We start from the raw sequence: 21857 nt of genomic DNA, 5'->3' as shown, positions 1-21857 counted from the left end.
TACAGTATTTATTTCAGCAATAATAAAATGGCTTTAAAAGCAAATGAGCCTTTGGTATGTGTGATATCTTTTTTGTTTTAAATACAACATTGTAGTTTTATATCAACATTAATAATGTTTCTTCTCAAACTATATCATGTTATATATACTAAGTTTGTAAGAAGGCACAGATTTTCACTCTAAAAATATCACGACATTGACAATAGAGAGTCAAAGATTTTACATCAATAACTGATCTTTGTTGTATCACCGAGCTCTATATCTGCACTCTAAATACCTGAGCAGCAATGGCTCGAGCTGTCTTGCTGTTGTCTCCGGTCATCAGCACAACCTCCAGACCCATGTTAGTCAGAGTGTGAACTGCCAGCTCAGCCTCCGGTTTCACAGTGTCTGCGATGGCTATCATCGCACACAGCATATCTATGCACAAATTAAAATGGGTAACATTAAGAATACGTAAGTATAAGTACTTTCCCTACATGAGTTAAACAGGATATGATGGCAAAAAAATGAAGGGTCAAATTTCCTGTCAAATAGGACTACTCACCGTCTACAGCTACCAGGACAGCAGTGCGTCCTCTGCGCTCATGATCCGTCATGGCCTCATCTATATCTGGTCTGACCTGCAGGCAATTCCTCCTCATCCACTCTCTGTTGCCAATCAGGACGACGTAGTTTGCTGTCTGGATGAGGCCTACACACAGAGATCACTTTGGTTAGACAACAGCAAGAAAACACTCACATCTTTTGGTCTTCTAACATCTTCGAGCCTTTCCGTGCCGATGTTCAAGCCGCCCTGCGACTATATTAGGATTTCATATTGAGTTCACTTGTCTTTGTCTCCAACTCAGGAAACACACCATAGGAACTGAATATCACAGACAAATATTTACTAAAAATTCTCATTAGACCCTGACTTCTTAATGAGCCTTCCACCCTGAAACAATGAATGTATATTTTAAACAGCTTCTAAAGGCTTTTCACACTACATATTTAAAGCCGCTAAGATTTGACCCTTGGATACCTTAACCCATTTTCACACACAAATGGTTAACCCAGGTTTAACCTAAGCCCAGGGCTATACGATTCTCACTGCATTTCTAGTAGCCCTGGGTTAAATATCCGTTGGAATATGTAGCCAATTCCAGCATGTTGTGTGACTACTCCGTTTACTTTACTAGCAACTTTTAGCCACGAGTTCAATTAATTTTCAGGGGAAAGCCACAGAAAATCCTCACTATCCCTGCTCAGGAGGAGGGTTAACTCACTTTGGAATGCGTCAGTGTGAAAGCTGAGCAAAGCCTGGGCTATGACATTTAATTTAGGATTATAGAAAGAAAAGGGAGAAGTATACTTTTAATGGTGTTGCCATTGGTGTTTTCAATTTACTGTATATATACCTACTCTATTTGCACATTTCTGTGTAGTGCACTGAGAGCAATGTAAACCGAAGTCAAATTCATGTATGTGGACATGTGGCAACAATGAGTCTAACAACTGAAACTATTGTAAATGCAGTTGTAAAACATGCTGGAGCAGAGCCTCTCTGAGGCGTTTGCATGTCCTCCCCATGCTTGTGTGGGTTTCCTCCGGGTACTCCGGTTTCCCCCACCATCATGCACATTAGGTTAATTTTCCAGTAAGTTCACTTGACCAAGGCACTGGCTCAAATCTGGAGTTGGTCCCCAGGCATGACCGCTGCCCACTGCTCCATTGGGATGGGTTAAATGCAGTGAGTGGTGGCGAGTACCAGTTTCACCATGATATACATTGTGTGATATGTGACATAAATATTCCTCTTCCTCTTACAGAAGTGACTATGAATGAGAGTATACTATTCTGTGACAACTCCTGTATATCATACAATGTAAACTGACCTCAAGTTTATTATGTAATAAAACAGAAAAAATAAAGTATAAAAAAACACAGCAAGGAAACACAAAGGTGAATGACTTTTACTATGACTGTATCACTTACTAAATTCATAATTAAAATAAAAATATTTTAGTATTTCTGTTGAATACATAACTACAATAAAATGTTAGGACTGCATTTCAGACATACTTAGAGGCTGTGGGTCCATGATGAGGGGATGGGAGCTGGTGGACATCCGGGTGTCACTGATCTGTACGAGGACGCTGTTGCGCTGGTTGTTGTCCTCACTGTCGCTGTCCACCTGTTTCAGCATCGTCTCTGTGTTGCTGACCTGACATCGGATGCCGCAGCCCGGCACCGCCTGAAAGTCTGTGCATGAGCCGAGAGACTCTGTGCCAAGCTCCTGCACACAGACAACAATAGACGTTTAATTTTTAAACTTCTACAAATCTAGATCAAATGGTGAACAAGTGATCTGAGAGGAGGAAATTTGAGATAGCAGACCAACCTGTTTGCAGTATTTGGTGATAGCTGCTCCCAGAGGGTGTTCACTGTTGTTCTCAGCTGTACCCACGATGGCCAGCAGTCGAGAACGAGGCATCTTGTTCCCCTCCACAACTATCTTGACTTGGATTACTTTCGGAGCACCATATGTGATGGTCCCAGTCTTATCAAACACCACAGACTGGACCTGCTCATAAAAGAAAATATTATAGGAGTAATTTCTAGACTACTGTGCGACCCAGAACCATTTAATTTGTGTTCAAATTGACAGTTGGTCTGTTACATAGTTGGCTGACTACATGAGGGTGAAGTCGTCTCATCATTAACACACCTTATGTGCCATCTCGAGTGGCTCTCCTCCCTTTATCAGGATGCCATTTTGGGCTCCAACCCCTGTGCCCACCATGACAGCTGTCGGGGTTGCCAAGCCAAGGGAACAGGGACAGGCGATGCATAACACTGTTATGGAGGCCTGGAAGGCGAAGCGAATCACTGCCTCGGTCCTGGAAATGCTTTTGTTGTAACCCTGCAAGGGAAAATTGTTGCTTCAAATTTATTACAATTACATTTAAATTCACAGATGAAAACAACGTTAGGTTAAATAGTAATACAGAACTACAGTATATTATGATCAGTGATAATTATTTATGTCTAATTTTTTAAATCAGTAAAAAAATGGAACAGAGAGGAATGGATCTATTTTCTGATGTTGGTACAGTCAGATATCAAGATTTAAAAGAAGACTCACAGGAAAATACATCTGCACCAGAGAGAAGTCTAAAAACCCGATGATGATCCAGGCGATCAGCGTAAGGAGGGATATGCCAACGATGAAGGGCACAAAGTAGCCACTGATCTTATCTGCATATTGCTGGATGGGAGCCTAAAATGTAAATGTCAGAAATTAAAAAAACCTGAGCAACAACTGTGAAAGCAGGTAGACACAGCGCAGATCTAAAACCACATAATTCACCTTTGAAGTCTGAGCCTCCTCCACGAGTTTGACAATCTGAGACAGCGTGGTGTCCATGCCAACATGTGTAGCACTGACAAGCAGAGAGCCATTCTGGTTAATGGAGCCTGCGATCACAGAGCTGCCGGGCTTCTTCGTCACTGGCATGGCCTCACCTGTAGTCACAAAGCAACAGCTGGTCAGCAGCAGAAAACAGGAGCAGAAAACAGGAGCAAATACTGGTGTTCTGGCAGAAAACACAACTCAAATAATGACCAATAATGTTAACTCTTTTCATATTTTAACACTATTTTCTGATTGAATACCGATAATACTGATGTGACAAATGTTGTAGTTAATAGAAGATAATTAATTACAGGACACATGAAACTGATGATTTCAACAATGAATAATCTTACGTGGAATGCAAAAAGTGTGTTTTAAATTACAGTACAACAAGTTTATTTTGAGTATTCATTGATATCAACTATGTGGGTTGCTCACATTGCTCATATGTTATAACAACCAACAGGCACACACTTCAGGAAACAATCAGAGTAGAAGTCTGTGAGCAAGTTAGATCTCCTACAACTACCTCTAAACATTTTAGCAAATTACTGCCACCAATCCTAATTACCAAGCCCTTTATCGGTACTAACTGATGACAAACCTGTGATGAGAGACTCGTCGGCCATGGAGTGCCCCTCGATGACCCTCCCATCTACTGGAAACTTCCCTCCAGGAACGACTTTAACCACATCGCCCCTCTGCACCAGCTCAACATCCACCTGCTCCTCGCTGGAACACACAGAAATGTCAAACAATGTAAATGTTTTATATAGTGCAGGGCAAATACAATCCTAGTCTATTACTATTACTACACTACTACTTTAAATACATATTTTCAATATAGCAAATAATTATGCCACAATTTATCTAAGGCAGAATTATCTCAGCAGGATTTCTAAAATCTACAAGCAAAATCAAAATGCCAGTTTGAGCTCGCATTTTTTAAGTAAAATTCACAGTGATGGACATAAAACAGACTCTTAATTTTTTTATTTATTTTTTTACATTAAATATTAGCACTGGGAAATACTACAACATCAAAATATGATAGTTTAGGGATGGCTGGTGGTGTTTAAAAGCTGGAGGTTTAAACTGAATCACAGTTGGATTTGACAAACATATTTGTGCTGTTCTTACTGTGGAGAATGACTCATAGCCTGTTCATGCAGTCTTTGTTATGCCATGTTAGACCTTTCTACTGACATTTCAACTGCAAACATTAAGATACGCTGTAATCTAAAACCAACTTAAGATATGAAAGTTTTTTGTAAATGAAACGCGCAAAAAAAAAAGAGTACCTGAGAATAGACTTGTCGTTGCCGAGAGTGACCACTGTGGCCTCAGTTGCTTGTAGAGACATCAGCTTGGACAAAGCCTCAGATGTCTTGCTCTGGATGGAAGAAGACAGCACATAAAATAATTTCCAAGTGACTTATAAATTCAGTTGAGGTCTTGCATTTCAACATGACAAAAATGTACATTCAATGTCACACATATCAACAAAGATAATAAGATAAACCTTGGCTATCTGCTCCAGCCAGCGTCCCAAGGAGATGAAGACAAAGAGCATCGGCGGTGTATCGAAGAAGGTGATGGGGTTGACTTTTGCCTTCTCCACCATGGCCACTATCAGGACAATCAGTGAGTAGGTGAAGGCTATGGAGGTAGCCAGAACGATTAGCACATCCATGTTGGCAGATCGGTGTTTGAGGGCTTTGTAGGCTTGAATGTAGAAGTAACGACCTCCAATAAACTAAAGAGAGGAAAACAGAGAAGCTTGTGTTTACTAAACCACAAACATTTTATCCAGACTTTGTTGCTGCAATAAGTTCTACGACATGCCTCCCAGAAGTGCAGTTAATCCCTCTGATTTACCTGTACAGGCACACAAAAGAGGAAGGAGAGGAGGTTCATAATGGAGAGGCCTGGGAGCAGCTGTCTCTCCAGAAACATGGTGGAGTGGTACTGGTTGCGGTCCTCCACTGTGGTGTTGTGCTGATGTGAAACACTCATATGGTGGTCCATGATAATCATGTAGGTCATCATGCCCATCACAGGCACGCAGAAAATCAAGCTCACCAGGAAAGATTTCCTCCACCTGAGAGAGCGGAAAAAGGTGTGTGTTAGAAATTGATTCATTTAATTTTGGTCTGAGGTTTTAATTCTCCTTTCAGAACAAAGCAATAAGGAAGTCCTGAGAAAATTTGAGTTAAATTATTGTTTCAGTCATTTTTTATGCAAACTGTGAAATATTTGCGGGTTCCAGCTTCTTAAATATAAAGATTTGCGGCTTTTCTTTGCGAGTCTTTGGTTTTTGACAGTTGATTGGAGAAAAAAGCAATTTTAAGACATCGCTTTGGGCTCTGGGAAATTGTCATGAGCAATTTTCAAAATGTTTTACATTTTACAGAACAATAAACAATTAATTGTGAAAATAATTGGCAGACTATTCAAGAAATAAAGTAATCCTAAATTGCGGCTCTTCTCTCCATAGACTTTAGCAAGGCTTCATTTATATTTTCCCTGGCATTAATGGTCCAAGCAAGATGGAGGTCTAGAGGAACTTGCTGTTGTGATAACAGAATCTATTGAGTAACATTATGTTTAAAAAAACACAGGACTAATATCTGGGGAAAAAGTATTACTCAAAAGCTGTGTTGAACCTAAAATCCACAAATTCACAATGAGATGGCAAAAAACTTCACAATACTATGACTCACAACACCAAAGGACAAATCTTGGAGCTGCACCAAAGCTGTCAAAACAATTTATATAAATTGTAACTAGTATTTCCGCTTCTGGCAACTTCACTTGATTAAAGAAAATCTATTAATAAACATTATGTGGGGAAAATTCTACCTCTGTACTTGCATTTTTAGCAGCTGCTGGAACTAAAAACAGAACTGCTTCTGGCACAAACTGAGACAAACTGTTGAGTCATCATTAACAAACTAAATATCTGGTATAATAGAGTGGCATAATAATGAGTCCATAATCCAGGAAATTGGTCAGCATTTTTGCACTTCCTGTTCCCTTGTATCATGAGAGTCGATGAGTTTTTTTGAATGGGTTTTTTGGTTAAATGCCTGAAATAAGATATTAACAAGTTTCTTCTATGACATAAAATACATCATTAAATGTCCCACAATTCAATTATAAAGCACTTATTGTCTTAAAAACGGCAGTTTTCACTAGTTCCTCTTTACAGGCAGACTTTAGTTAAACTATACTCACTTTAACAACTTACAACTTTTAGATTGATCAATTTAAAGAAAATGTGTATGTAATTGTGTAGTAAAAGACTTAGTGGTGGTGACGTTTAAGTCATGCGACCGCAATATAGTCTGTAGTCTAGAACAAAACGACCTATCAAAATAAATCATCCCTACACCACTCTATTGGGCTTCAAGCTACATCAGACAACACATTCAGCACATAAACAAAGTTAAAGAGATGGATTAAAATTGATAAACAAGCTTAAATTGGGCTCATGCTACTTACTGTCGTATCTCTTTGCTGTGGTCTAAGTGACTGGCAGTGCGGTCTCTTTTCACCAAGGATGCTTCAAATCCCAGATTCTTAAAAAAAATAGTCAAACTATTGATCAAACTTCATACCCTTGTGTTTATGATCTTTAGACAGAAACATATTAAAAATGTCACATAGTCTCTGGCTTGCATGAACAACATGCAAAAAAGGAATACTGCTATAAATATAACTGAACAAATGCATAAATAACAGACAGAGAAGGAATTATACCTCGATCAGCTTGATGATGTCTCGCGGCCCTATAATTTCAGAGTCAAACTTAATGTGTGCTTTGTTGGTTGCCAAGGCAACAGAGGCATATATAATCCCCTTTTCTCTCATGAGGCTGGATTCAATTTTGTGAACACAAGAGGCACACGTCATTCCCCTGACCTGAAAGAAGGTGAAGAGGAGCAGGCACAAAAATATATTAAAGAGGGAATGAAGTGAGGTGAGGAACAGACATGAGTCATTTCATCTACTGAAAAGGAGGCCTTATATGTTCAACATTGTTCCCAACTGGTGATGGAAATGTTTATTTACAGATTTTATATTGTTGAAATAATTTACTTTGTGGAAATTACGTTCTCTTCTTAATAGAACATGTAAATAATTTCAATACAACCTTATGTTGACTCACCACTAGTTCCAGGTTTCCATCTGAACCTTCATAGTTCTCCATAACGGAGGCGGTGAAGCCCAGCTCTTTCACACACTCAGCTATCTTTACAGGGTCCATGAGCTCAGGGTTGTAACGCACCTCTGCTTTACTGGCCATTAGTGCGACCAGAACAGAGTAGATACCTGCACAACATTAAAGAAAATCTCTTTAGCTCGTAGTCAAAGCAATGACCTGAATCCTTTCTATATTTCTGTGTTTTTACAGACCTGTTTCATTCTTGAGGTTCCGTTCGATGTTTGCCACACAGGAAGCACAGGTCATCCCTCCGATCTGGATGTAGCATTTAGAGTGCATCTCTCCGTTGCACCCCTGGGGGGTTTCCCTGTGTAGTTCACTGTCCAGCTCCTTATGTTTCACAGGTGCCAGACTTGAAGACTTCGAGAGACTACGATCTGGTTCAGGCAGCAAAGAATTGGTCTCTGTGGACAAGAAATTATAAATTTAGAAAGGGATCTGCAGTCCACTTGGATGTCTTAACCTCACAGTTCAAGTACCTCCACTGGCTTAGAAACATCCAGGGGCAACCATTTAAGCTTTAAAATATCTGCAGGCAAAAGTTGAAACAACTCAACAACCACACCATATATCCTCTCACCAGGTAGGAAGGCATCAAAACCCATGTCTTCTATGGCCTCCCTCAGCTCTTCTGGTGAAGTCAGGAGGGGATCATACTCAAACATCCCCTTGTGATCAGCAAGAGAAACATGGGCAGACATCACCCCCTTCCTCTGGGAGATCATGCCTTCGATGGACTGGACACAAGAGTTGCATGTCATGCCCTCAATGTGAATATTAGCTTCAGACGCCAGGGGCTGCATAAAACAAGGCTGTGGGGCAGCCGGTTTGGTCTGAGATGCTCCTGCAGGCCGAAGCGACAGTAAGGCAGGTGTGGCCGATGTGGAAACAGCACTAAATGGGGCAGAGGAGTCCCAGGATTGAGTCTTGAAGCTTCCTGGAGGCAGTGCCTCAATTGCCTGCTGCAACTGAGTCACTGTGACCTTTAGAGGATCGTAGCAGATGGAGGCCTTCTCCTCCTCCAGAGAAACCTCCACAGAGGAGACTCCAGGCAGCTTAGAGATATTGTCTTGGATATTGACCACACATGAACGGCAGTGCATGCCTTTCACCCTGAGCATGATAAGTGTTGTGTCAATGAAGATTTCTGTCTCCTCTGATGTCTCTGATGGTGAAGAAATGGTTGTTTTTTGAGAATCAACAAAACGTTCGATTTCACTGGGGGAGAGTTGCAGAGGCCGAGGCTTGGACTTGACAGACGCCTTGAAGCCGGCCACAGCAATCTGGTCGATGATGGTTTGGACTGTGATGAGGTAAGGCAGGTACACGATTGTAGCTTCCTGAGTCTCTAAAACAACTGTTGAGAACAAAGACACGACAAAGTTAAAATACAAACTCAAAGCATAAAGGACTTTGAAAGAAAGCATTTATTTAATTTGTTATATTTATAGAAAATGTTCTATAAAATTCACTAAAAGAGATCGTCGTTCATGTCCATGTTCATACGTGAAATTTACGCACACATCGTAACAACTTTATAGTTGATTTATTTTAATTTGCTGCTTTGTGTAAAGCCCTTTGTGCTTTTTTTTTTATTATAAAACTGTGTCATTGGCATATAACATTTGTGATATGGAAATGTTAAATTCGTTCTGTAATAATGTATGTTGAATACAGCATCCAGCTAACTCAGAGAACATAATCCTATCTGTCTACATGTCACTCCATACAAATAATACCAGTAAAAGGATTTCATGAGTCACTGTGAAATCCCACTGCGCAATCTGTCTGTGATGAACATACAAGGAGCCTGACATACACAATGACATGACACTTGTTATGACAGTATGGTAATGTGTGACTACAAGCTAGTGAACAGCTCAAGTAAATCACCTTTGATCTTTTCAATCCCTTTCAGTTTTCCAATCTTCCCTTCAATAGTGGTAGTGCAGGAGTGACAGGTCATTCCTTCAATGCGCAACTTCAGGAGCGACACCCCGCCTCCTGCGGTGTGAGATGGGGACAAGCTTGGGCCTTTATGCGTGGGGCTGCTGGGTGTGGGGATGTCCAGAGGCATTAAGCTAACCACCACCTCGCTCAGCTGCTGCGAAGAAGTCAGGGAAGGAATAAATGTGACAGAGAGACCCATCTGGGCCGGGCTCTCTCTGACATCCAGCACTCCTTGAATCTGGGATAACTTCTCCAAAGCCTCCTGTTGGGCTGCAGGTGTTAGGCCTGAAGTGGGGATCAGCTGGGTGTCTGTAGAGACGTGTGTGGCTGTGCTTGACTCTGATAGACTTGATTCAAAGCCCATGTCCTCGACAGCCTCCGAAAGAGACTCTGGGCTCTGCTGGCTGTGGTCAAATATGATAGTGGCAATCTTCTGCTCTAAAGACACCTACAAAATAAAAGTCAAGTTATGTGATAAATATACAAATATAACAGAGTATATTCTTTTATTATAACAATATTCAGACAAATAACTTTATTAGGCATTACTTATTATGCATCATAGCCAAAGTAGCACATTTTTAGAGCAACAATATGTAACTTTCTGGAGAAAGATGGTTGATTGTTGAGTCTTGTCAAATACTGATGCTTTAGGGTTGCATCTGAGGTCTGTCACCAACCCAGAGAATCAGTATTGAACAACCTGGATATGAGACTCAACAATCAACCATATTTCCCTAGAAAGTAACATACTGTTGCTTTGAATTTATCTATTTTATCAGTACTCAGAGAAATCAATCAAAATATCAAAATAAAAGGTGTAATAGTTGGTTTTCTTTCTTCAGGTTAATGAAAGCATTTGTAGAATTTTCTTATGAAATTGTAGAATATAGAATATTGTACAAAGAATATTCTGCCCTATGTGACCTACTTCCTAAATTCAAGTTCCATTTAAGGACATTTGTACGGACTTATTGTGCAACAACAATGCAACTTTATGAAAAAATGAGGTATAATGAGTCAATGGCCTTGGTAAGATCACAGCAAGGTCTGTCAGCATGATGACCCTTTGCTCTTCCTATTCAGCAAGAAGGAAACATGTGACGCATTGAAGCGATCACTTGACTGAGCCATAAGTTTCAAACCACAGTGGGGGTTTAAGTAGTAAATGAGTGTGCCTTGGATTAACCTTTTTTTTCTGAGAATGAGAGATTGGGGTTGGGCCGGGAAAGAGGCAATGTTGAACCAAGAAAAATCTATTTACTCCTCCTAGATTATGTCTATATAGATTAACTTAAAATGTACCAGGAACTAAATTCTCTTAAGCACAAATGACATTTCCTGTGAGTACAGACTGCATATCGACCTACTGTCACAATCCCGCAAAGGGCAGACCTCTATCTGGAAAATACTATTAAATTATCTTCTCATTTAACCTTAGCCTGAGGGGTAAACACACAATAAAGAAAACAACAGACCACAACTATTGCACTTTAGCTTTCTCTCATGGCTACGTTTATGTTACATGGCTGTAAATCAGACCAGTTAGTCCTGAGGGAGCAAGACTGTGGGATTAATCAAAGCACATTACTCTGAAATGGGCAGGGACCACTAATGAACATTATAATGTAAAAATATCTTTTCCACCAGGTTCTAATACTCTATTCTAGTGCATTTATGGTTGTATTGTCATATCCTGTTTTTAAACTGAAAGTGCCATGCAAGAAACTTAAGTCGGCAAATTTTAAGAAGTTCACCTCAATGTGAAAAACATTCTGAATGACACTAAACATACGCTGTTCTAATACATTTGCAAAGATTTAATTTACCTTTATGTGTATGACTCCAGGGAGAGAGCCAATGCGCTGCTCAATGGACTGGACGCAGGAGCCACAAGTCATACCCTCCACTCCAACGGAGACTGTACACAGATTGACTTTCTGTATCATGATTGCTTCGTCTAAAAGGACACACAAAAGGACAGAATTTATTGTCGAACATACAACTTCAAAGTCAGGGAAAATGATGAATCACACAGGTAGGCTCTTTTCTCAAAACAGAAAATAAATAAATAAATAAACAAACAGGCTACTAAAAACATATGTTGAGTCATGTTTGGAGAAAAAACAACAACACAGGACTAATATTTGGGGAAAAAACAAAGAGTATTACTCAAAAGCTGTGTTGAACCTAAAATCCACAAATTCACAATGAGATGACAAAAAACTTCACAATACTATGACTCGCAAAACCAAAGGACAAATCTTGGAGCTGCACCAAAGCTGTCAAAACTATTTATATAAACTGTAACTAGTATTTCCGCTTCTGGCAACTTCACTTGATTAAAGAAACGAAGGCAACACAATGCTGCTCCGTAACAAGAATGTGAAAAATGTATAAACACAGAGGACGGTTATTATTTCCAGGTTTCCTAGCTTGGATGGAGTTATTTGGTTATAAACACCATTGTTGCCATCAAACAAAGCCTGAAACATTATGTTATTTTCAGTAAAACTATAATCACCTTCACTTCAGTGATGCACTGTCAGAGAACAAACAACTTCAGGAAGAATGAAAGGCACATGACGTTACTGTCCTGTCACTTTGCCACGTTTATCCGAAATATACAGACACCTCTTCATTTTACAGTAGCTCTCAGTCTCGGTCATGTGGACTAAAACTCTTTCTGAGGATTAAATCAAATATCAAACTGAGAGAAAGCAAATGCAATTGAGTCACTAATAAAACTGAAAACTGATGTCAATATAATATAAATCTGCCTGACGTTGTCTTTTAAAGCAAGGCAGATAATTTATTCATCAAATATAGTTATTTACAAATAGTCTACAGAAAATGGTTAACATTAGTTTTGTGACTTTTGGAGGTGTAATAAATGGAAACACTTTAAGTAAAACTCTCACACTGTTGCATTTCATTTCAGCTAAGGTTTAGGCAGCTAACAGTAAGCTAGCTTCCCTGAAAGGTCCATAATAATGAGTTAACTTAAACTAAACGTTAGCTGTCGCCTGTTCGTTGCTGGACTTACAGAACAGTTTATAATCTATTTAAAGTCAGCTTTGGTGTCAACACAACTCTTCTCTAAACCTTTAAGAAAAAATGTACTGTGTTAAAGCACAGCATAAATGCGAAAACTCTTACCTTATTCAAAGGGAAGTAACTAGTTAGCTACAGGCTACTGACGTTGCCTGTCAGACTATGTGGCTAAACTGAGCTAGCAAACTAGCTAGCTTCTTCTCTTCACCCTACGTTACAAGGAGCGAAGCGGGCACGTCGTGGCATCGTGCTGCTTGCAAACAATGACGAAGAGTGCTGCAGCGATTGTTTTCTTCCCCTGTTATCACAAAAATCAGCTCTATTGAACTGTTTTTGTTTCTTCTTCTCATGCCGACGTGACGGACGGCTACACACGCTGCGTCACTGCCAAGGGGCGGGGCTGCGTATTGAAATCCATAGCAACAAGGTGTGAGCTTTCGCCCTGAGTACAGACCCTCAGGCTCTAGTTCCCCCCCCCCGTAATGTAAAACTGTTATCACTAAATCAATAACTGTCTATTATATGATCTGCATTAAGATTAGACTTTATAGCATGGTCATGATTTTTGGTAGGTATACGACAGTGGGTTTGCCAAGGACACCGCCTGAGCTGAAAAGTGAGCCTGGCAGGCAAAACTTAGGGTTTAAAGCAAAGAGTGTAGGTCGTTTCTTGAGCGGCCTCGTCTCCTCGTCTCCTTTGTCCCTTGTTTTGACCCTCCCTTTATACGCCTGAGTAATTATTATCCATCTGTCATCACCCTTGCGCCCCTGTGTGATCAGGAATCCACAGTGTGTGAGAGAAATGTGACACAAAGCTGGTCGTCTTGTACCTTGACTTGAGGCATCGCACACTGTTCCAGCTTTGAAAAGGACACTTGGTGTCCTCATGGGGGCGCCTTAAGCCAAGGACAACTTTTGTTTTGCCCGTGCAGTTTGGACTGACCCTTCATGTGGCATAACAAATTTGCCCCGGTAATAAAATTTGCAACTTCGCTTATATCAGTGGCTGCTTGGTCCAGCTGTGATGACAATGTGAGGGGTGAAACTGAAACGTCTTGTGAACTGGCCAGACGGATCATGCTTTATTTATTGGGGGGCTACCTGTTTCACTTGCAACTAAAATGTGAAATATTATTTGATAAATTGTGTTTTTTTATTTTAATGCTGTATGAGTCAGCTCCCAATTAATATTCACAGAAGTCAAAGTACAAGTGCTGTGTATGAACAAGTCAACTTCGCTGTCTGAACTCAAGATCAGTTTAAAAAAGTGTCTTTAAAAGATTGTCTTATCTGCTAAAACTGCATGTGATGTGCCAAAGATATCCAATTTAGCTTTTCAAATATACTACTCAAAATTAGTTTGGGATATTGGGATATAGGTGCATACATGCATGTGCATGTGCATTATTTTTGGCGACCAAAATATTATATCTATAATCTATATATAATATCCCTAACTCACTTTGAGTAGTTGTGAAACAAAATAAAACATTGCAATAATAAGATCAGTTTGTGTGATGCCTTAGTGCTCATCTTAATGTTGAATTGGCACTAGGCCCTGCATATATTGGTTGACTTACTATGTAACTATACTTTATTACAGTCTATAGCTTATGGAGTTAACTTAGACTCACACACGCACACACTTTAACACACTGACCTACTTACTCAGCATGCGCGCACGTCTTGTGCACTCCTCTAATGGGTCACGACACGACAACAATAAACACACACACACACACACGCACACACAGTGGTGTAAATAAACGAGTCAAATTGAAGGTAAGGACACGTACAGACATGTGTCTCCCCCGCTGATGTCGGTACATACCCTCCATGTTTCTGCATGGATGGTGGTGGTCGGAGCTGCAGCCGAGCAGATCCATGTTTTCATCCGCTCACGTGTAACAGCTGCTCAGCAGCGGCCGTCAAGCTGTCGGGAGGAGAGCTTATTATGGGAGCTGCTCCTGCTGTCCTATATCAGCAGCTCGTCTCCAGTCAGCTGCAGCCATGGCTCCGACTGAACGCCGTCTTCTCGAGTTGTTTTTGAGCCGTTCATGTAAGTAGCCTGTGTTTTATATGCGTTTGTTATTATATAGGCTCTGTAAACTTGTACCTTGTCACCTGGCGCCACAGGTGGTGTTTTCTACTCTGTTCACTTCATCAGGGCTGTTCTTCATATAAACACACGTTAATAATGTGATAATAATAAGATAAGAATAACAACTTAATGCAACTGACAGGACAGTGCAGTGTGGTATCCAAGACAGGGGTGCACAAAACACTGTAATAAGTTGCATGGACTGAAATAAACAGATTTTAAACATGGCGCATGCCCAGAGAGGTTAAAAAGAATGGGAATAAGTATTTTAAAAAGTGAGGTAGCAGTCATAAAATTATGATAAATATATAACAAGTGCAACAGTGCTTCCTATCCAGTAAACTATGTTAAAGTTAACCTGTACTGATGATAAAGTGCACTGTAATACTAGAGGGACAATAGGAATGAGTTCAGAAAGTGCACAGAGTATGAAGCTCAAAACATGTTGTAAATTATTATTTATAGGAAGGACCAACATATCTGAAAACAGACTTTATGAGCTCGCTTTATGAGGTGGAACCTGAAGCTGAAGCGTGAAAGTGAAGATTCACAACATAAAATTATATTTAGAAATGAGGACTCCTCCATAAAAAAGATCAGCTTGCATTCAGATAAAGACTGCAATGTTGTGGGAAACAGGAGTACCCAGTTACGCACCTAATTGCTGAGTGATGACAACATAGATGAGGTAAAGGTTTGGTGAATCATGAGGTTACATCAGCACATACAGGGACAGAGGGAAAGATTGCTCCCACAAAACCGAGGGAGAAATCTTGCGGCTTCAGCATCACAGTTAATTCTGTTTTGACCAGCTGATCGAGGTGAGTTTTTCATGATTCATATTCCAGATTACTTTAGTATACTGTGTTTCACTGCTCACTGTCAGCAGTGGCACATTTTCATGTTGAGAAAAATGTAGTTTGTCAGTGCTAAAAGAACAAATGTTAGTGTAAAAAGGGATCATTTGACAGTTGCAGATAAATAACTACTGAAGAGATAATATAATAAAACAGCCATCTGCAAACTTGCAAACAAGTGATGAGTTTTTTAAATTCTGGAAACAAAGGAAGACGTTTCAATTGACTTAACATTTTCACTGAAATCACTGTTAGACTAATGAAGTAAACGTTGTCTGGAATCATCAGCAGTTAGTTTAATTACAATTATTATTGATTTATTAGAGTCAATGGCAACAAGTCTGTTAAACTATTAAAAAAATGATAAAAGAATAAAACTCAAATTTAAGTGCTGTATAAATGGGATATAGGGTTTAAAACAGAAGTATAGACAATATGTTTATTCTTTAAACCAGCGATGTTGTTCTTATTGAACGTGTAACTTATCTTTAAAAATATGTTTATTGTGTTACTAACGTATTTAATGCAGGTAGCGAGAAAGAATATAACATCATTTAAGATGAAATATCCTCTAAAATGGTGCCTATTTCAGTCAAAACCAAAGTGTGTTTAAAAACTGTGACTCTCAGGTTTTATTATACTATTAAAAATCAAAGATAACCATATATATACTGATGTACACATTATGCATTTATCATTTTACTGCTGCATTAAAACTTTGAACATTTCCTGTTCTCATGATCCCACAATGTGCTGATTAGTTTCAGGATGAAGCGAGGAAGGACAGGTCTCAAATCAAAGTGCCAGCCCTTCCCCTCCCATGAGGCGAGGGCTAAGAGACAGAAGCGTAGGGCGTCCAGCTTTGCCCTGGCTACGTCAGAGGACTGGGCTAACCTGCCCCACCACATCATCCTGCAGATCTTCCAGCATCTGTCCCTCGTGGACCGGGCCAAGGCCTCGTCAGTATGCCGCTGCTGGAATGACGTCTTTCACACCCCCGAGCTGTGGAGGAGATTTGAGTTTGAGCTCAATCAGCCGGCTACGTCTTACCTGCGCTCCACTCACCCTGACCTCATTCAGCAGATCATCAAGAAGCACGCCCAGCACCTGCAGTACGTCAGCTTCAAGGTAAGAGTCTTCTCTGCTGTCGCCTGTATCTCCTCTCCTTTCACCTCCTCCTCCTCCTCCCTTTTCGCAACACAGTTGTCTTGAAAACAATATGTGCCCTCCTTAATCCAGACCATCTGCTACAAAACTGTTCATGACGCATCAGCTGTCTTGGCATCAGACAGCTTAACACATCGAGACTGAGATTATTCCTACGCCTCCATCCTTCCATTCCTCAATTTTGTGTTTGTTTATTTATTCTTTTACCCAAATGGTGAATCACTGCTGGTAAATCAGGTGGACAGCTGCACAGAATCTGCAGAGGCGGCCTGTGACATCCTCTCCCAGCTGGTGAACTGTACCATCAAGACCCTGGGGCTGATTTCCACAGCACGGCCCAGCTTCATGGACGTGTCTCAGGTAAGAGACTACCTCTGCTTCATATGTACATCTCAACACTTTCACTGCTGGGATCAGTCACACTATGTATGCCACGTCAAGCTGAAGACTGCAATCATCTTCCTCATCGATTTCGCTTTTGAAAATATCCCTAATTTCTTCACTTTTTTGCAATAAAACTGCACATTTCTTTTGAAAACTAAAAATGTTTTATAGCAATTTTATTCCTTCAGGTTTAATCAACATTGTTTGCCCCTCTTCAGGCCCACTTTGTGTCTGCGCTCACAGTGGTGTTTGTCAACTCCAAGTCCCTGTCCTCTATCAAGATTGATGACACACCGGTGGACGACCCGTCCCTGAAGGTGCTGGTTGCCAACAACAGCGACACCCTGAAGTTGCTGAAGATGAGCAGCTGTCCTCATGTCTCCCCAGCAGGTCACTATACTTTTTTCTTAAATAGGAATTTTCTCATTTTGATTTTATCATTTACCACAGTGAAGAGTGGACCAGAAATTAAGACAGAGAGAGAGAGAGAGAGAGAGGGAATGATGGATAACAAATGTCCCTGGCCAGCCGGACCCTGACATTGGAAGTACACGGTCAATGTCTTAAATTCCTCAGGCGACCAGGATGCTCCATGTTGCTTTACTTTGTGACTATCTTACATCTTCTGATTTTGTTATGTGAGTTTTTAAGTCGTAATGTGGAAACAACATCAACGCTACAAAGAAGATGTGTTATATTTTATTGATCAAAGCATTTAAACATCATGTTGTTTTGAAGTTAAAAGCTTTATTTTGCAAGGCGATTTTGTCAAAGACTTGCTGCACCAGAACATTACTTAAAACCACTCAAATATCAATTTACCAGACTTGTTATCAGGGTTGATAATAAAAATAAATAAATATCTAGGTCACTCTATGTGGACAGCAACAAATGGTTACAACCTACTAACATATTACAAATCAAATTTGAACTGAAAATTGATATGCAATATATGAATAATAAAAAGATACTAAACATTGACCAAACATTTGACAACATATGATGTCAAAGTCAGCAAGTCAAGTGCTAAAATTTTCACCAAGTTTATGAGTTACTGTTCTGACTTGAGGGGTGTCGTTTTTGTTAATTCTCCATCTCTAATTTTCCCATTTTGGAAGTCATTTTTCCAATTATTCAGACACCACATGAATGCATTAATGTTTATCATGTCACCATTTTAGTTTAGCGTGTAAGTGAACACACAGTACGGCTGAGGCTAATGGGAATGTCATTATATTGCAGATATTTGGTTATGAACCAAACTCCTTGACATATTTAAAATGTGATGGGATGATGCTGCAGCATTAAAAATAAAGGGCTGACAAATGTGATTAAAGACCTACTATGCTTTTGTGTTATAAAGGTTCTTCTGCATGTAAAAGGTCTTGAAAGCTAAAAAGGTCAAACAGAAGCTCCTCTCTCCAACAGAAAACCCCGCTCATGTAACGCCTCGTCAGGAGTCCCGCCTTTAATTCCGTGACTTTGTGACATCACACTACGCACCATGTCACACATTTGTATAATTTGTGCCTAGCAGCTAGTTGAGTATATAAGAATTAATTCAGCACAGCTGCTCTGTTGTTAGTGTTACTGGCTCAGACGTGTGTGAGTTGACCAATCAGAGCAGACTGGGTATTCGGGAGGGAGGGCCTTAGATAATCTCTATCCTTAAAGCCATACAGATTATTTGTTTTTTTTTTCTTAAGGATCTGTTTCCTTTCAGATTTTCTGACTACTCTGTCTGTCCTCAGGTATCCTGTGTGTTGCAGACCAGTGCCATGGCCTCAGAGAGCTGGCGTTGAACTACCACCTCCTGAGCGATGAACTCCTGCTGGCCCTGTCCTCTGAAAAACACGTGCACCTCGAGCATCTACGCATTGATGTGGTTAGCGAAAACCCCGGCCAGACACATTTTCACACCATCAAGAGGAGCAGCTGGGAGGCTTTGGTGCGACACTCACCCAAGGTCAACATCGTCATGTACTTCTTCCTCTACGAGGAGGAGTTTGTGCCCTTCTTTTGTGAGGAGACTCCAGTCACACACCTCTACTTTGGCCGGGCGGTCAGCAAAGAGATGCTCGGCCGCATCGGACTGAACTGCCCCCGGCTGGTGGAGCTGGTGGTGTGCGCCAACGGCCTCGAGCCCCTGGACGAGGAGCTGATCCAGATCGCAGAACGCTGCAAATGCTTGACGGCCATCGGTCTAGGCGAGTGCGAAGTGACCTGCAGTGGCTTTGTGGAGTTTGTAAAGATGTGCGGGGGCAGGCTGACTCAGCTGTCGATCATGGAGGAGGTGTTGATCCCAGACAGCAGCTACAACATGGAGCAGATCCACACTGAGGTGTCCAAGCACCTGGGCCGCATCTGGTTCCCTGATATGATGCCCACCTGGTAGGCTGACATGAAGCCAGGGCGGAGGTTAATGAAGTGCATTTATAGACGCTTTCATGAGAGTCATTTTAACAGAGCGTGTCCACAGTTACACATTTTAGTTTTTAACTGAAGCTGCAGTATCAGACAGCAGTAAGCGAGAGACAGATTCTCAGTCATCGGTGTTGTTGGCCGGCTTGCTAGAAGGTCATTTATAAAGCTGTCACTTGTATTTTTACCTGCAAAAATGTGATGTTTTGAATAATACTGAAAATATTGTCTCACACAAAACCACTGGCAGGTGGATTTCTGTCTGTGAGCACTCAGCTTTCTCTCTATGCATACAGTAAATGTTGTGATGTGACTGTCTGAATCTACAGTCACTCACTGCAACCTTTCAACCATTGTGTGTAAAGGAAGTGGATCTGCCATCTGCTGGTTACTCATGTTAAAAGCACCAGACTTCATAATTTATTCTGAGCAGCCTCTCCCACACTGAATTACTTTTACGCTGTCAAATATCATCAGTGTATGCTGTTCAACCAGGTCTTATTTTACAGTAAAATGTTGTCTTTTACCATCTTGCTATATCCTGCTCATATCAACATGTCTAGTCCTGCTGAGGCTACATTACCCAGGATACATTTTGGAGGCAGAGACACTGCTTAAAGTCGGTTAATAGAGTGAGCATCAACAATAGTGAAAGTAATGAGGGAACAGGAGTTTCCAGTCGAGCCAGAGTCACACCTTCATGTAAAACACAAAAGGTGTTTTTATGTTTGTGTCAGTGGAGACTTTAAAGGAACAGTTCACCCAAAAATGTAAGTTTAGTCATTATCTTCTCGCCCTCATGCTGATGGAAAGTCGGGTGAAGTTTCGTCGTCCACAAAACATTTCTGGAGTTTCACAGTAAAACAGCGTTGCAGCATTCTCATTAACAACTGAGGTAGATGTTGGACTTGTTTTAAAACTGAAAGAAAACATAAAATTGCTCCATACAGCTCATCCAGCATAATTGAAATTGATTTGAAACGTCATTTGCATTTCCATTCTTGCTTCATATCTCCATGTGATGTTTGTCATTATTGTCACCGTCAGACAACATAAGACAAAACACAACCAAACAACAAAATGGACCCCGCAATAAAACACCTATAGTTAGTAATAATAAAAACAATGTTTAAGGGATTTCTCTTTTTAAGTTCTGTTGTCACAAGTTAAGAAATATGCAGGATGTTAAATAAATATTCAGTATTCATTGAAGATAAAAAGATATGGAATAAACTAAGTTGAATGAGGGACAATTAAAAAACAAGAGTTTGCTGATGCTGTCGTGCAAGCCTTTATATCATTAAAGTTATACGTGGATCCGTTTTCTTAGTAGTTGGTTTTCCTCTCATTGGGCATGGACTTCTTTCAGCTTCTGATGGAGCGGATGCCTGACAAAGTTGGAAAACCACTGATGTAGGAGCACAGCTGGCTAAAACAGATGAAGGTTTCTACACCAGATGTCTTTACCGTGTTCAACATACAGGCCTTTGTGCCGAACATTCAGTAATTAAAATTACATTTTTCATCAAGATATTTTTTTTACCACATGATACAAATTTATTTTGTGCAAAATAGTTCTGGTACATTAAACAAAATGTTAATGTTAATGTTTAATGAACAGTATCCAGTGCCACACATGATCTATTAAAACAACTGTGAAGAATTGCCTTGTGTTTGTTAATTTGTCATTTAAATATGAATTATTTATCACATATATAGTGAAGTCTGCTTCATTGTAACTGCTATTTCTTTTATTAGGATGTATTGATTCTCAATAAAAGAGTTTCATAAAAATGGAGTTTAATTAACTCACATGTCGCACATTCTTCCGACTATCATACAATCAAGCCTCATCTAGGCTGTCTTAATGTCTGTTTTCTGACTTTGTCCCATTTGACCTTTGTGCAGCTCTTCAGTCACAACACTAGAGAGCAGCAGTGGTCTAACTGGAGGCGGTGGAGGCCTTATATAAGCAGAGCTGCTACTGTAGAATGAAGTATGCCAATGATAACTCAGCCGTTTTTACAAGTGGATTCGGCTTGTGCACACTCCATTTCCATAAAAAAGCATCAGACTTTGTAGCTCAGGAGCCTTTTCTTCCGATTCCTCTGGATTTACATTTTTCACACGCGCTCGCTCGCTTGCTTGCTAACTCGCACACACACACACACATACACACACACACACACACTTAGGGGAAACAAATTGGGATTGTTTTGACATGTATTTATGCATTATTTCACAGCATATTTTACAGTTATACAAAAAACAGACAAAACTCATCATAGGCCCAGCCCAT

General features: G+C 40.3%; 2 protein-coding genes across 2 annotated transcripts in view; one reads left to right on the top strand and one right to left on the bottom strand.

The window, feature by feature from the left end:
* The window catches only part of atp7a (ATPase copper transporting alpha), an 18399-nt gene extending 5408 nt beyond the window's left edge, over positions 1-12991 (bottom strand). Inside the window, exons 1-19 of the mRNA XM_073487287.1 lie at positions 12735-12991; positions 11405-11535; positions 9519-10023; positions 8206-8982; positions 7817-8029; positions 7569-7732; positions 7160-7321; positions 6902-6978; positions 5276-5498; positions 4920-5153; positions 4699-4790; positions 4002-4129; positions 3353-3507; positions 3128-3262; positions 2711-2905; positions 2384-2566; positions 2065-2278; positions 548-694; positions 278-420 (exon numbers count right to left, since the gene is read on the bottom strand). Coding sequence (XP_073343388.1) covers positions 278-420; positions 548-694; positions 2065-2278; positions 2384-2566; positions 2711-2905; positions 3128-3262; positions 3353-3507; positions 4002-4129; positions 4699-4790; positions 4920-5153; positions 5276-5498; positions 6902-6978; positions 7160-7321; positions 7569-7732; positions 7817-8029; positions 8206-8982; positions 9519-10023; positions 11405-11524 — 3867 coding nt within the window. The 5' untranslated portion in view covers positions 11525-11535; positions 12735-12991. The remainder of the gene's footprint in view (positions 1-277; positions 421-547; positions 695-2064; positions 2279-2383; positions 2567-2710; positions 2906-3127; positions 3263-3352; positions 3508-4001; positions 4130-4698; positions 4791-4919; positions 5154-5275; positions 5499-6901; positions 6979-7159; positions 7322-7568; positions 7733-7816; positions 8030-8205; positions 8983-9518; positions 10024-11404; positions 11536-12734) is intronic.
* A 1638-nt stretch (positions 12992-14629) lies between these two features.
* On the top strand, positions 14630-19783 carry fbxl3l (F-box and leucine-rich repeat protein 3, like). Its single transcript, XM_073486362.1, has 5 exons — positions 14630-14687; positions 16348-16714; positions 16991-17113; positions 17356-17527; positions 18889-19783. The coding sequence occupies exons 2-5, from the start codon at positions 16355-16357 to the stop codon at positions 19530-19532; spliced, it is 1299 nt and encodes a 432-aa protein (XP_073342463.1). The 5' UTR covers positions 14630-14687; positions 16348-16354; the 3' UTR covers positions 19533-19783.
* The last annotated feature ends 2074 nt before the right edge of the window (positions 19784-21857 follow it).

Source organism: Pagrus major, chromosome 18 (genome assembly GCF_040436345.1).
Source record: "Pagrus major chromosome 18, Pma_NU_1.0".
In the NCBI taxonomy this organism is placed as follows: domain Eukaryota; kingdom Metazoa; phylum Chordata; class Actinopteri; order Spariformes; family Sparidae; genus Pagrus; species Pagrus major.
Note: the sequence above shows the minus strand (reverse complement) of the source record. Positions and strands in the feature narration are given on the sequence as shown.

Bases quoted from the DNA above. Each gene is read 5' to 3' on its own strand.
- fbxl3l (XM_073486362.1), top strand. From the start codon at position 16,355: ATGAAGCGAGGAAGGACAGGTCTCAAATCAAAGTGCCAGCCCTTCCCC. The intron at 16,715-16,990 runs GTAAGAGTCTTC...CTGGTAAATCAG, and splicing joins TGCAGTACGTCAGCTTCAAG to GTGGACAGCTGCACAGAATC. The intron at 17,528-18,888 runs GTCACTATACTT...GTCTGTCCTCAG, and splicing joins TCCTCATGTCTCCCCAGCAG to GTATCCTGTGTGTTGCAGAC.